Source organism: Crocodylus siamensis, chromosome 1 (genome assembly GCF_052110815.1).
Source record: "Crocodylus siamensis isolate JL-2025a chromosome 1, ASM5211081v1, whole genome shotgun sequence".
NCBI lineage: Eukaryota > Metazoa > Chordata > Crocodylia > Crocodylidae > Crocodylus > Crocodylus siamensis.
The window spans coordinates 232,961,208-232,975,881 of NC_143395.1; the positions used below are offsets into that span (position 1 = coordinate 232,961,208).

The 14,674-nt window shown below is 43.6% G+C and overlaps 1 protein-coding gene across 2 annotated transcripts in view; it reads right to left on the reverse strand.

Moving 5' to 3' along the window:
• Positions 1-14,674, reverse strand: part of RCSD1 (RCSD domain containing 1) — a 49,032-nt gene that overhangs the window by 1,737 nt on the left and 32,621 nt on the right. The window contains exons 2-6 of one of the 2 annotated variants that reach the window (XM_090059049.1): positions 9,259-9,366; positions 5,914-6,003; positions 4,469-4,540; positions 3,308-3,511; positions 539-1,197 (exon numbers count right to left, since the gene is read on the reverse strand). In XM_090059049.1, coding sequence (XP_089915175.1) covers positions 550-1,197; positions 3,308-3,511; positions 4,469-4,540; positions 5,914-6,003; positions 9,259-9,366 — 1,122 coding nt within the window. In that variant the 3' untranslated portion in view covers positions 539-549. Of the gene's footprint in view, positions 1-538; positions 1,198-3,307; positions 3,512-4,468; positions 4,541-5,913; positions 6,004-9,191; positions 9,367-14,674 lie in introns of those variants that run through there. The other variant, XM_090059058.1, reaches the window with a different exon arrangement.

The following is a 14,674-nucleotide window of genomic DNA, read 5'->3' on the forward strand; positions in this document are numbered from 1 at the left end:
ACTGTGTCCAGTTTTGGGTCCCCCACTACAGAAAAGAGATAGACAAATGGAGAGAGTCCAGCAAAGGGCAATGAAAATGGTTCAGGGCTGAAGCACATAACTTAGGAGGAGGACTGGCTGAGGGAACGGGGTTTATTTAGTCTGGAGAAAAGAAGACTGAGTGGGGATTTAATAGCAACCTTCAACTACATGAAAGGGGTTCAAAAGAAGATGGAGCTAAACTGTTCTCACTGGTGGCAGATCAGATGACAGAACAGCAAGCAATCTTCTCAAGTGGCTGAAGGGAAGTTGGGGTTAGATGTGAGGAAACTCTCTCACAAGGAAGGTAGTAAAGCACTGGAATAGGTTACCTAGAGAGACTGTGGGATCTCCATCCTTGAAAGTTTTTAAGAGCCGGCTAGACAAAGCCTTGGCTGGGATGAGATAGTTGGGGATGGTCCTGCTTTGAGCAGGGGTTGGACTAGATGACCTCCTGAGGTCCCTTCCAACCCTAATTTTCTATGATTCTATGCCCAACTGCTGTGGTGAACCACCTCACCTGCATCATATTTACTCAGTGCCCAGTTCTTGTGTTGGTGTCACACTGGGCTTCTCACTGGCAGTGTCTGTGTCTGCTGCCAGCTGCAGTGTCCCGGGCTCTGAGTCCTTTTCCTGGATGTCTGATTTTTCCTGTGTATCAGTGCTCTCAACTTCCTTCTTCTCCACCTCTTCCGTTTCTTTGTCCCTTTTATTGGATTCACAGACATCGTCATCCTCCTTTTCCCCCACAGTGCTCTTGCATACCTTCTCTTCCTTGTCTTCCACAGCTACCTGGCACAAGGTCTCAGTGTTTCTCTTGTCTGATTTCCCTTCTTCCTCTCCTGTGCTGCTCTTGCGATGTGTCACTGTTTCCTCTTCTGTGCTGCTCTTGCAAGGGGCTGTTTCCTCTGCTTGCTTTTCTCTCTCATCTTTACTTTCTGTCCTGAAGGATCTTCTCCTTGATGGAGACTTTTCATCAGATCCAATCTGTTTCTCCATTGCTTTGCTTTCTGTTCCTGGCTCTTCTGTCTTACCCTTGGGTGCAAACACCTCATCACCATTCTCTTCCTTTGCACCATTTTCTTGAGATGAAACCATTGCCCCTAACTCTTCACCACTTCCAGATTTTCGGAATCTCCTGGAGGGAGGTCTCCGCTTTATTGATCCTCTTGTCCGCACCTGATTACAGGAAATGCAGAGACTAAATTATCTAAACTGTGTCAGTGAGTGCAGTGCTGGTTACCCAGACACCAGTTCTCCTAGTCACCGCCCTTTTGCTTTTCCAAAGAAGCAGCAATCATCATCCTAATTCACACTGTTTTAGCTAATTTACATGAGTGAACCTGGACACACACAAATTTGGACCTGAGGACTGTAGATTCATTATGCAGGTGCTCACTTGCAGGAAATTGATTTAGAAGCCTCAGCAATTTTATTTTTGGCAGGCAAATGGTAGGAGAGGATAAAGAAATTTCTTTTCTTTGTAGCCTGATAATCCACAGAGAATCAGAAGCTACAGACTCACTCCAAGTCCAAATCTGTAGGACCCTCTCATATTCTGCTATGTCTTGGATAACCCAACTTTTCTCAAATGACAGCAGGATTTGCAGCTAGCCAGAAATCTAAGGACTGTACTAAACTGGAATAAGCTTGATCAGGTACCAGATGCCATTTCAATAGAGTTGTAGCTTGCAGGGACAAGAGATGCCAGGATGCAATATAGCCTCTCCTGCTCAGATGGAGGTTAAGCTAGTGGTTCTCAACATTTTTAGACTCAAGGTACCCCTTGTTAGAGTCAAGACACCCCTTATTAGAGTTAAAGCACCACTTGGAAAATGCCACCTGTCAATTTTCACTCATTTTTTGCTGACAATAAAATAATATAGCAATTATGCTGTTGAAAATATCTCAAAAAGACCTCATAGGTCAGAATGTTTTTAACACTATGGATTCCTATTTAAATCTCTGGGCTTATCTTGTGAATCATAGGTAGACATTTGCACAATTAAGAGTGCTAAAACTGGGCAGCAACCTGTGGTACTCTTAAAAGGATCCTGTGACATCCCAGGGTGCCACATCATCTTGGCTGAGAATCACTGGGTTCATAATGAGATCTTGAGTATCCATGGACCAAATTTCTGTAAAAACCAGGTACAAAATAAATATAATACAGAATATCTTGCTGTATTCGGCTTGCAGTGCCATACAGCCACCCTAAAAATGTACTAATTCATTGCACAGCTTGGCTTTTGTCCTTTAATTTGATATAATGTTGTGTGCAAATGTAAGATCAGTCCAATTCATTCTCACTTGAAGTGGGTGAATCATGCTCCTTAACCACCTGAAGACAATTAGAATCTGTTGTCCATGGAATTATTTTGAAGGGTAATTTTCATTGTATGTATTAGTTATTTCTATACTGAAGCTGATTTACATGGGGATTGCCTGCAGTTAATATTTAGGAAGCACCCATGGGAAAGACTTCAAGTAGTCTTGCAGTGTTGTTAATGGTTCAGGGAACAAGAAACAAAATTCACAGCTTTACTGGACTTAACACAGACAATCATTTTATGGCTCATTACAATTTACCTGCTTTCTCTGTTAACCTGTGTACTCCACAGCCTCAACCTTGTCCCCTTCTTTAGGTCTAGCTATGTAAGTAGCTCTTTATTTGTTCTGTTGCTACTTCTAATATCTGTTTTTTGCTCCACAGGCCCTTTTCCCTTTCTTTAATTAGTTCCTTTTATATAATGATGTTAAACAAAGGTCATTGTTTTAACTGGTATTTAGTTTAGGCTGTATCTGCTTCTTTCACAGTCTTGAGGAAGAGCACCTTGTACCCAAAAGCTTGCCTAACATTATTCCCAATTATTTTGTTGGTCTAATAAAATAAATTTAAATGTAGGTAGAGAAGAAAGCCCCCTGAACTACAGTCAGAGGCTCATTAAAGATAGGCCAAATGAGTAGCTGGTCCAGCAGTCTGGTGAACAGCAGAGACTCCCAATTCCTGAAGAAGGATGACTGCACCCAAAAGCTTGCTAAGAACTTTTCCCCAACTACTCAGCTGGTCTAATAAAACATATCACATCTACTCAAAGAACGTTGCCTGCCTATGTCCTTAGACCAACACAGCTACACCCAAAAACCCAGCATTAAAGGTAGAAGCACTAAACTCCTCTTTTGGCTATAAAAACATTCTTTCAAGACAGGACTAGACTGTTCCAGTTCCATTCCCAGGAATAAAATGGCCTTGGCCTCCTGGACTTGAGAAAGGCAGCAGACACTTTACCTTGTTATAGTTTTGCAGGTGAGTGCCCTCTGGTGGTTGATCAAAGCTAACTGGTGCTTCATCTGACTCGCTGGAACGGGACTGAATACCTGGGCTGCTGGGCGTTGAAGGGGGAGTGCTAAATGGAGACGGCATGACTTTCAGACCTGGACTCTTTGGAGATGTACCTGGGAGCAGCGCAGCTGGAGCAAATGCCAGATTGGCCTGCAAAGAAAATAAGTTCTTATAATAAACTTCCTTCTTCAAGTATTGTATTCTACCACCCAAATTCTCCCTGGCAGAAATGAACTGAACAGAACAGACACAAGTAGGATCATTCAGTAGCCACCCGGGGGAGCCCTTGTTCTTAACAGGGATAGTGCTAGACTTCTCAGGAACACAAACATTTTAGCTGTTGGCTTTCTGTTTCTCCTGGTGATACTGTCAACAAACAATTCCATGTGGGGAAGTTATGACTTGGACACTTGTCCTGCAGAAACAGCTTGATCTCTGGATTATTCTTGTGCCATCCTGAGACTAAGGGATTTTCCAATGTCCTGGCCAAGCAAACATGTCTACAGAGGCTTGCCATTAGGAGAGACTGTGAACAGATCAGTCGGCTTATTATAGCTAGGAGTTTTAAACTAGTTTCTCTATCCTTGCCCATACTGCACCCAAAGGTTCTAGCTGTGGGCACTCTCGAGCCCTCTGAATGAACACTATATTTAACAAGAGAATACCACAGAAGTAACTTAGTTTGCAACGGTGATAAAGCTCCCACTTCTGGAGTTGTCCCTGTAAACTGCTATTAATAAAAGTTTGCATGCTTTGGTGTCCTTGGCAATACTAATAGGACACTGCTATGAGCAGACTTGTATTAGCAGAGGTCTCAGGCAGCATTACATAGGCACTGCTAGGAGGATCACACTCTAGGAATGCCAGCTGGCATTAACAGGCCATACATCAAAAAGCACTCAGCTTATTAGTTGTCCTAACCAGCATACACACAGGTGCTATGGATAGATACAAGGAGGTAACAAATGCTGGGTAAATTTGTGAGTTATTTTGGGTATAAAAAAAAAAAGGCAAGTGACAAGCTTTTAAGGAGTCCTACAGTCATAACCACATGAAGTGCTATTCAGTTTAATTACAGCAATGAGGTTGACAGCATCCCTCACCTACCTGCAGTTTTTCAATCATGGGAGAGCTTTTCACCTTGACCTTGGGAAGCGGACCAGCATTTGGAGATGGCTTCTGAAAATAAATGAGAAAAGACCAAAATAAGCCAGATGAAGAAAGAAAAAGCTCTGAAGCCAGGACCAAGCCAGAGAGATCTCAGGAAGTGAGAGGGAATCCTCACAAGAAAGGCTACTCTCCACTTTCCCAGCTCCTTGTCCAACTATCTAAATCTGTAGGGGAAGGAGCTTTCCAGAAGAAAGAGAGAGGAGGGGATGTGTGGAGTAATATAATGCCACATGAGGAAGATTATCGAAAGCAGGTAGCAAACTGATCCATATCCTATACATGCACATATATGCATCACTGGTGGGAATAGGGAATACTGTCCCTTCTGACTGGCACGTATGAAGTAGGGGGGTGTAATACAATTGACCAGGTAAGATTTGAGACTTTGGGGTTCTATTCCTAGCACTGTACTCTGTGTATACAGCTTTGGACAAGATATTTAATCTTTGAGGTCACTTCCCTACCTTGTAAGATGGGCATAAAACTGACATTCCTCACAGATGGTAGCAATGGTTTCCCATTCATGAAAATGTTTTATGAGCTACTTGTTTAATGGAGCTGAAGGGATATTTTTGGTTCTGGCTAAACTACACATGTGCCCACCTTTTTAAAACACTGGGTCAAGAATGAGAAAAGAATCCACAAGCAGAAACATTACTATTTATATTGCAATAACATCTAAGGCTACAACCAGGTCAGTTCTCATTGTGTTATATGCTGTAAAACCATGACACATGGCAAGAGACTTAATTAAATTGTGGCAAGGCATGGCCTGCTTGCAGCACATAGAGCCAATTTTGCGGCAGCCCCACCCCTCAGCACTGACTGGCAGAGAGGCCCTGTTGTGGGGAGGAAGGACGTGGGGGCAGTCACTATTGTGACTGCTGGCTGCCTTCATGCCACCCCCTCCTGCGGTGCTGATTGGTTGACAGGCCCCAGCTGGGGGTGGAAGGAGGGACGAGCGGGCTGCTGCAATTCTGTCTTCTGCCCTTTGTGCTGCCTCACTAGCTGGTGCCTTTCCCTCCTGGCAGCGAAGACCACTGGTACTCACTGGGAAACCAGCATATTTTTGTTACGTTTGCTGTTGTGTTGATTTTGTGTATTTTGCAGACAATCCTGGATTTTGCAGTTTCTGCAAAATCCATGAAAGTGCAAATTAAGTAGGTCCCTCCCTATACATGACAGTCCCTGCTCTAAAGAGCCTGAGATGCGAATATCAGGTAGAATCTTTGGAGCTGTACTCAGAGAGAGAGCAATTTATAAGCAGAACTGGGACATGAATGTGGACAGCAGGGGTGGGAAGGCAGCAAGAAACAGCAGATTATATGCAGGGTATTTTTTGTGGATGGAAAAGGAAACTCCTTAATGACACTGATACTTACTTGCTCGTTATTTTGGCCTGCCTCCACTTTGTGGATGTGTAAGGGAAGGGAGCATGGTGGTTTCCTCCTGGTTGGTCTACTGGTTGGTACCTGAAGAGAGAAACAGCTAGGTGAGTGACAGAGGAAGGGGTGAAACTCAGGTGCTGGAGGGCAATTACCATAGAAATCCGCATGGCAGTCGCATGTTAGGTTGCCACAGGGAAGAGTCTGGAGGAGGAACCAAGAAGTCAGTCTTCATGCACACGGCTAGAGTGCTAGCCGCACTCCAGCATCTCCACAAATAGCTCTCTTAATAAAACCCCATCTAGTTTTAGGAACATGGATTCCTTTTGTTATATCACCCAATTTATGGGACATGAAACAATCTCCTGGTTCTATGTGAACAGAGGGCCTGACAGGAAGCAATGAAGGGTGGAGATGCTTCCAGGGCTCCCACAAGCTCTAATGAGCATCCTGTTGGAAAGTTCCCATTAGAACAGCTTGTAATTTCTTTTCTTTCTTCCTCTCCTGTCTCTATGTATTACTAAGGCTTCTTCTTTCCAATGGGTCTCAGGTTCCTACTTAATTCATTTGCCATCTCATTATTCTGTGTGTGATGTATTCTGGGGACCAAAGGCTCACAGCCCCACTGACCTTTTAAAGAAAGGTACAGCATACAGACCCCCCAGGTTTCAGTTGTGGTAAGTGACTCAGGAGTGAAGACTATGTTTTCTGAACTGCAGTAACACTCCAATTAGTCTGAACCTGCTTGGGTTTTTGGAAAAAAAATCTAGTTTATGCTAAGAATAAGGAAATGCTTAGCACATTATTAGCATTTAGCATTAGCACAGTCTCTCCAAAACTCCAGCTTCTCATTTACACAGTCATGTCCATGCAAGGAACCTGAAGCCTGGGTAAAGTGCTCCATCTTGATTGGAATGACATATTCCCCTTTATTGGAAATGTCAGATTAAATCTTCTGTACTTCACAGCAGCTTTGTGACCCTCTGGCAAGTTACCAAGGTGGCGAAATATTTAGGGAATTTTGTCATTATTTTCACCTCCTGATGGCCAGGAATGTGGAAAGTTAGATTGTGGCACCTTCCCCTTTCAAAGAGTTGGATGGTTTTCAGAATTCTGTCTGGTGTGACAAACTTGTGCCTCATGATTTTCAATGTAGAAGCTGTATCAGCAAACCACAATACCCTATGGCAGCGTAATCAAGCTGAAACAGTGTCATTCCATACCAATTCACTGTGGACCTGACATATACTGTAACACTGCAATGCCATGTTGTATTATTGTAGTGATACTCCATAGGTCCCCATTAATGTCCTCCATGCTAAGTCTGACAGACAGAACTCAATATCAGGCTGGATATTAAGTTGCCCATCTCCACTGTTGCCCAACGGGGATGGGCAATGGTAGTTGCGTCTACACATTCATTAATGCACCATAGTTACTGCACATTAAGTTTAGTACTTGGTTAACCAAGAAACTAATCAATGCACAGTAACTCATGCTACTGTACAGTAGTGCTGGTGCATGGCTATTTAGTGAGGCTTACTGTGCAGTAACCTAATACTACTACACAGTATGGTATTAGCACCGTTTTTGCCCAGCATGCTACTGCGCAGTGTTATTAGGTTACTGCATAGTTTACGTCTCATGTAGACGTGTCCAGTGAATATTATGGCAGCCCCAGCATTGTGATATGCTAAATTGAACTTGGCAGTAGAAGGAAGCAGCTTGTTATATGAGAAAGAGAAAATGCAGAGGCAATCAATTAGCAGCATGTAGTTTTGTTAAATAACACCTTTGTTTAAAAAGTATGTATATGGTTGGTAAGAGGGGGCTCTCTCCCTCTGCCATAGAAGACCTATCAGCAGCCAGAAGTTTTTAGACTCTCCTTGCCTCCTCAGGGGCAGGTTAAAGCCAACTGTGGGGTCTAGACTCACAAATAAAGTCGGCAGCCTTTACTTTTCTAACAAACCTCATTACCTCACTGCCTGGTCTCAGTGAAGCAGGCCTGGATCACAAGTATCCAATGTTCCTGCCTCAAGTTGCCTATAGGCAGGCAAGGTTATCTAGGGAGATATGACATCTTTTATTAGACCAACTAAATAATTGGAAGAAAGTTCTTTGCAAGCTTTCGGGCACAGACACCCTTCTTCAGGAACCTCAAATCCCTTATGTCTTTTGGAACAGGAAATAAAACAAAGCCATTTTTACTCAGTTTGTCCATACCTCCTGAGTTTCAACTTATTGATTGGAAATGATGGCATAGGGGAGCTTTAACTAGCTCCCATGTCCTCCTTTATACTGAGTCAATACAGACCTTGTTAGGACACAAGTCACACAATAAGTACCTCACAATTAAAAGAGATACTGCTTTTCCTGCAAAGTAAAACTATACTGTCTAGCACTCCTATAGACTATGGCTTTTACTTGTGTTGGTACTATTATTTTCTTCCAGGTTCAGTCATAATCTATCTTGCATATGTCAAATTCAGTCTTCAGATTAGAATCTCTGTCCCAGCTGGGTCAAGTATCTGCAGCCAAACAGGAGACTATATGTGCCTAATTTATTTAAATGCAAATGAGGTGTCAGTTTCTTGCTGTTAGAGGAGGATACATATCTAAAGGAAATATGGAAAGCTTGGAAAGTGTTTGCTTTGCAAAATGTGAAGGGGTTTTTAATTCAACAGTGACTGCTAATTAAGTCTTCAGAACACTGGAATTGGTTAGTTAGGCCCAGATTGAAATCAAGAGGTAAACTTTGTTTACCGAAATCAGAGAGCTATTTGAGAGCAACATCTATCTGTCTTTCAAAGGGCACCTATCACTGTTTTAACAGAGTGATGGAAAGCTGCTAGTAAGAAGAGTGCTAGCTTCTCAGCTACCAAGTCTGCCATTGGACACTCCGCTACCTGGAGTTCTTTTTCCATACCATAAATGTCAGATATTTGGCTGGGGAAATCATGTTTTCTGATTATTAAGTACCCCAAAAAAGCACAGAGTTAGGCAGCATATGTGTACCATGCATCAATGCCAGCTATTACTGAAGAACCCATAGGCATCTTATTAGGCTCTTCAGTGTCCCCAGGGCATATGACACAAATGTAAGCTAGCAATAGACTTCTCATAGTGACAGCTGCCTAAGCATGCTAAAATGTTGGCATGGAATAAAGTGTTCCTAGTTTGCATCACACTCTCTGAAGTACTTTATGATTCTTTAGAATGAAAAGTGCCATGTGAAATCAAGACATTTTTATGCATGGATCACTCTGGTTCCTCACCTTCTGTGGGCAGGACAAGTCTCCCATATCCTGGCTTTGTTACCTAGGAGGCCATATCACTCCTTACCTCCTTTCCAGAAATGGAAGCTGCTTGCTCTTTGAACCTTCCTGCTAACTGAGCCACTGATGGGGATGCTGATTTCTCTACCTCTGCACTGGTCACTGCTGGTTGATTCTGAAAAAACAGAAACAAGATGTTACATGTCCATGTCGCAAAAGCACAGAAAGCAGGAAGGCTGGGGTGAATCTAAGTCAGTAATTACAAAGTATAAGAGTCATTTGTACATGTCATTTGTCGACTGACAGCTCAGAGTCATTGCTGTCAGATGTCAAATAGATGGTCTGAGAACAAACTACCCATGAAAATGTGGCCTATTAATATGTTAACATTTCCTTAGCATTCTTAGTGGGATTTCAGCAATTCTGGGTACTGGTAATATATGAGGAAGCCTTTCTTTTCCAGCTGAAGATCTTGTTCCAGTTCTTCACTTCAGTGAGAAAAAAAAAATTCTATCCAAATCTCTCCCTTCACTGTCTCTCTCCAGCAGTGGGTGGATAGCATTAGAGTATAAGAGACTTCTCTCCCAAAAGTTTCAGTTATGATGGAGGTAGAGGATGGGATGGCGCAGAGGGATCTGGTTCTGAAGGGCCTTCCCTCCCACTGACTCTTTTGCAGGGAGATGGGGCTGGATGAAAGAAGCCATTGCACCCAATATCTCAGCTCAGCTTGAGGGGTTTGTGTGAGTGAGTTACTGTTGTCCATTCTCTCCTCGTATCTTACCTTTCAAAGAGATGTCAGGCAATGAGAAGCCACAGCACCCCCAACATAAACACCCCCTGTCAGGCTGAAAATAGGGAAACTCCATCATAAGGTTTTGATCAACTTCTGCCATGGCCTAATGCCCCAGCCACGTCACCTCATGTATTGTTTTCTTTTGCTGTAGATATATCATCAGACACCAGTGAAAAACCAGCGATTCAGAAGTCTGTGGAACCAAAATCTTCTTTCTTTAGTGCCACAATTTGGTATCAGTAAAAACAAAACTGGGCAAACAGCGAACAATTAATTAACTTCCTCATCCTGAGCCTTTTCAGCAGAACCTCATAAAATCCAGACAATAGGGAGATTTCCAGTGTACAGCCCACATCTATGAGAATATCACATTTCAGTCCACCATTCTTAATACTATACCTATACCACTCGCCCTGCCCACTCACTTCTGTTTAGCTAGGAAAGTCCCACTAAAGCTGTATCTAGAAGGACACACATTTCTGTGGCTAACAGAAGCCCTCTCCTGCCCCCCAGATTTTTTCCTCTCCCTTGCCATTGTTCCATTTAGAAGGAATTGTGGATTGAGCTACTGGCATTAACCTTTTGGCACAGCTGACAGGCAGAGGGAGAGCTCAGGTTTCCAGAAGCCCAAAGATGGGACTTTGGCTTTTATAATGGGGTAGGGCATAGTGAAAGAATTAGCAGTAGAAACTTAAGAGTGTACAGTGGAAAGTTCGTTCCTTAGATATCTGTCTTTTGGACAGAAATTGGGTTAAACTGAGAAGCAGCCTGACTTGCTTCACATTTGGATCGGGTTCTGAGCTACGGCATTATGGTGCAAGACGGTTTTGGTTAAGGAGCATCTTGCCTTAAAAACATATATAGATAGACCTTCCAGCATGTTCCCCACCTCCTCTCACTAACACCAAAATCCTCCAACAGCATCCTTTCAGTTTTAATCAATTCACTCAATATGTCAGCAATATCACTGTTTGCTTTTCAAAGAAGGGCCTGCCTCCTCCATAAGAGCCCAGGTAAGCTTTCTCCTCTCAATAAACCTCCCAGTAAGGTCCAAATGACCTCCTTCCCATCCCTTTGTCTTTCCAAAAAGAAAAGAGTAATTGGAAAGAGGCAGAGAGCTAAGGGAGAAACAGTGAGAGGAACTGCTGAGGAATGGCTAGCAAGATGGCTAAGATCAATGCGTCTGATAAATGATGACTCATCCGGGAGGAGCTACTGCTGCAGGTTGGTCCTGTATAATGGAGAGGCCACATGCTGGATATAGCTGGGAGCGAAGAATGAGACATAGAAGAGAAGGAGGAGTTGCAGAGCCACCTGGGGTGGGCTACCACTAAAAAAGCAATCAGCCTTACAATGTGGGAAATGTTCTGCCACACAGATCTCAAGCTGTTCTCTACATGCGATACAGGCAAGTCTCAACTAAGTTTGACACAGGTTTGGGGGTTGCATCAAAAGTGCAGGACCTGTGGTGCCCAATGTAGCCATCAGACTTTAGATCTATGAAGCAGCCATTTTTCTGAACTTCACTTTGTCTTAACAGGACCTGGCTGTCCTCACATGCACACACTTGTTGTCTCAGCAGGTCATGGTGCTCCATCCTCAGCACTCTGCCTTAACCCACATTTCATCTGCCCAGGAGGACATAGCAGCTTTTTTGTGGCTATTTTTCTTTGTTGTCCATACCTCCTGAGTTTCAACCTGAAAACTTGGCTCCCTTTCTCCAGTTCTCCTCAAGGCTCCAAGTGCAAACAAAAACTGAAATGTCCCCAAGTACTTCCCCTTTCTTGGGTGAAATGCACTGTGAGTAGACTCTCTGCTGTGCATGTGAGGGAGGGAGAGGTTCCTGCTCTAGTCCACAGGAAGCAGTGAACATGCCATTCTAAGATTAGAATGAGGAGCCCATGGGCTGCATCTTGCAAAACCGCCAGCTGCCAGATCTCCAATTATGCTCTGTGTTTCATAACAGGAGAATCCATTTTTCAGATCCTCTCTGGCCATTGCACTGCAGAATCTCATCCAGCTCTTTATCCTGCAGAAGGCTTCTCTCTTGCTGCTCGTGGTATGCCAGGCTTTCCTCCTCCCTCTCTTGGGAATGCTCTTTACCTAGACACACTAAGTAAAAGGATACATGCTGTCCTTTGCCCCACTAGAGGTGGAGAACTAAGGTCCCCTCTGTCTGCACCCGAGGGGCTATACAAGCAGCCTCTCTCTCCCACCCGAGAGGATGTACCAGGCCTCTGTCTCTTCTGTTCCAAAGTGTGTACATATGTGTGTTCCTCCATCTTGCAGGAGTTATGTCCAGGCTCACTCTCTCATTCCTACTTCACAAAGTATGCTAGATCATTCTCCTCATTTCAAATATGCTTTCTAAGCTGGGGGACATGCCTGGAGGCTGTGCAATGATTAAGACCAATTATCAGCCTGATAAAGGTGAATTTCATTGGTATTCTCTTGTTGGGAAACTTTAGAAGTACTATTTGCAGCCAACTCTGGTTTCTCCTGGCATCTCTGAGGGAATGGAGTTAGACTTTTTCCTTCTAAAATAGTCATGAATCTTCAACTGTGAGCTAATTAATAGGACTTACTATCTTTACTGATTAGGTAAAGATAGTGATTACTAGTCTGAGGTTTGTTTTAGTCTTGTTCAAAAAGACCATCTAAGGCTATTTTATCTGGAGTGATGTCACTTGGAAACTCTGTAGGGCTAGGGTCAGACATTCAAAAAGCCCGAGTCTGAATTGATTCAATCTTTGCAGGTTAGTCTAACCTGGCTAGGCTAAATCAGTTTGTAACTCTACAGGTATCCCAGAAATGCAGGCACGTGCCTGCAGTGGCTCAGGCTAGAAGCTGGGGGGGACAGGGACTAGAGTAACCCTTCCTACCCTTCTACAGTGCTGAGCTGAGTGGGGCGTGGCCAGGCCCCAGCAGGATGAGGGAGGGGTTCCCCCCCACAGCAGCCCAACAGGCATTTGATAACACAGTGTTTATCACCCCTAACTCAGTGTTTATCACCCCATTAAGAAAACAACAAAGCTATTACCAGCTACCTGTTGATTCTGATTTTGACCTTTTTGCCACAGCATGGACCATAGCCAGCATGTGGTCTGCTAGCTAATGCTGAGAGGTGTCTGCGTAAGGGGATGGGGGAATCCCTGCTTAGCAGGGAGTGGAGAGGGGAGGGGGGAGAAAGGGGAAGCCAGGCAGATGCCTGCAGTCTGTGCCAAGCTCCAGCCAAGGAGCAGAGGAAAAGGGCCAGCTCTGCTCTGGAGCAGAGAGCATGGGATGCTGGGGGAGTCTGGTTTAACTTAAACCAGCAAGGGGTCTGGGACAGACATTGCATAAACCAGTTTGACTCAAATCAGTTCGGTCTGATACTACATTCAACCAGGTTTATCTCAAACCAATTTCAGCCATTTTAAAACTGGTTTATGTGCACTGAACATCTGTTCTCTTACAGATTTAAACCAGTTTCTGATCACTTAAACCAGTTTGTATGTAATGTCTGTCCCTAGCTTAGGAGAACAGTGAAGTGAGAGTTAAACTACAGCATCAGTGTTAGCAGATTGCTACCCACAAAAGATTGTGCAGGTTGTAAATGTTTTATTTTCCATTTGCAGTTAGTGGATTCAAGAGATTATTAACACATTCCATGATTTTTTTATTACTTTTATTTGAAAGTAAACATAGTGGTGATTAGAGATCCCTAGACTCTAGAGAATGGAGTTCTGTTTTATTCACAGAACAAGTAAAGAAGCACTCTATCTTTTCCCCACCAGTTTCCCTCCTGTGTATGTTTTCCTCCTATGTATATTCTTTGTCTGTTTACTGAATATTGTTTTGGAGCAGTAGGAGTCAAACTTTCTGGTAGGCATGCCTCAAGTTAGCTGTACACCCTTTTTGAGTCCTTCCCTTGCTGAATCATCTCTGCTTTCTGCTCCCTGCCCAATCTGCTGCTCTTCTTTCTTCTCCCTGCCTCGTGCTCCCTGCCTAATCTGCTGCTGTGCTGCCTTACCCCTCCCTGCTCTGGCAAGTGCCACACACAGAGGTGGCCTGCACCACTTGTGGCATTTGTGTCACAGGGTGGTCATCACTGTTTTGGTGGATCATGGATTTAACCCAAATGAGGTGAATGTGGCTGGAGACGGAAGTACTGTGATGTATTTTGAGGCTCTCAGTTCACAAGAACACCATGAAAATAAACCTAAGACCCAGAGTGGTTTGGGGGCTTGAGTTGGGCTCCCTGCACAGCCTCATTGAGCTGATGTTGGCTCTGCAATAGCACCCAAATCCCAGTCAAAACTCTGTCAGGGGGCCACAGTATGAGACAGCTCAATAATCCTTTGACCCTGTATTCCTTCGGATGTGTTCATCTTTATGACCAAATAGATCATGCTTTTTAATGAGTATGCTTTCTGCTTATGGCAGAAAATGGATAATGTGAGAAGACATTGTCCTTGGACCAGTTTATAGCCTGAGGAAGTGGGGAAAATTTAATTAATTTTCATCAAGAATCTAGTCTGGTTTAAGAAACACTGAAATACCAGCTGCATTACATCAGTGACTTATATTTCCTCCCCTTTCTCTCCAAAATTAATTTTTTGACTCTTCTGGTCTTTTCAATTACTGAGATAATGATACTTTTCTCCTTTTGTCTGAGAATTTCAAAGCCTTTATACAGGTGTTAATTGCT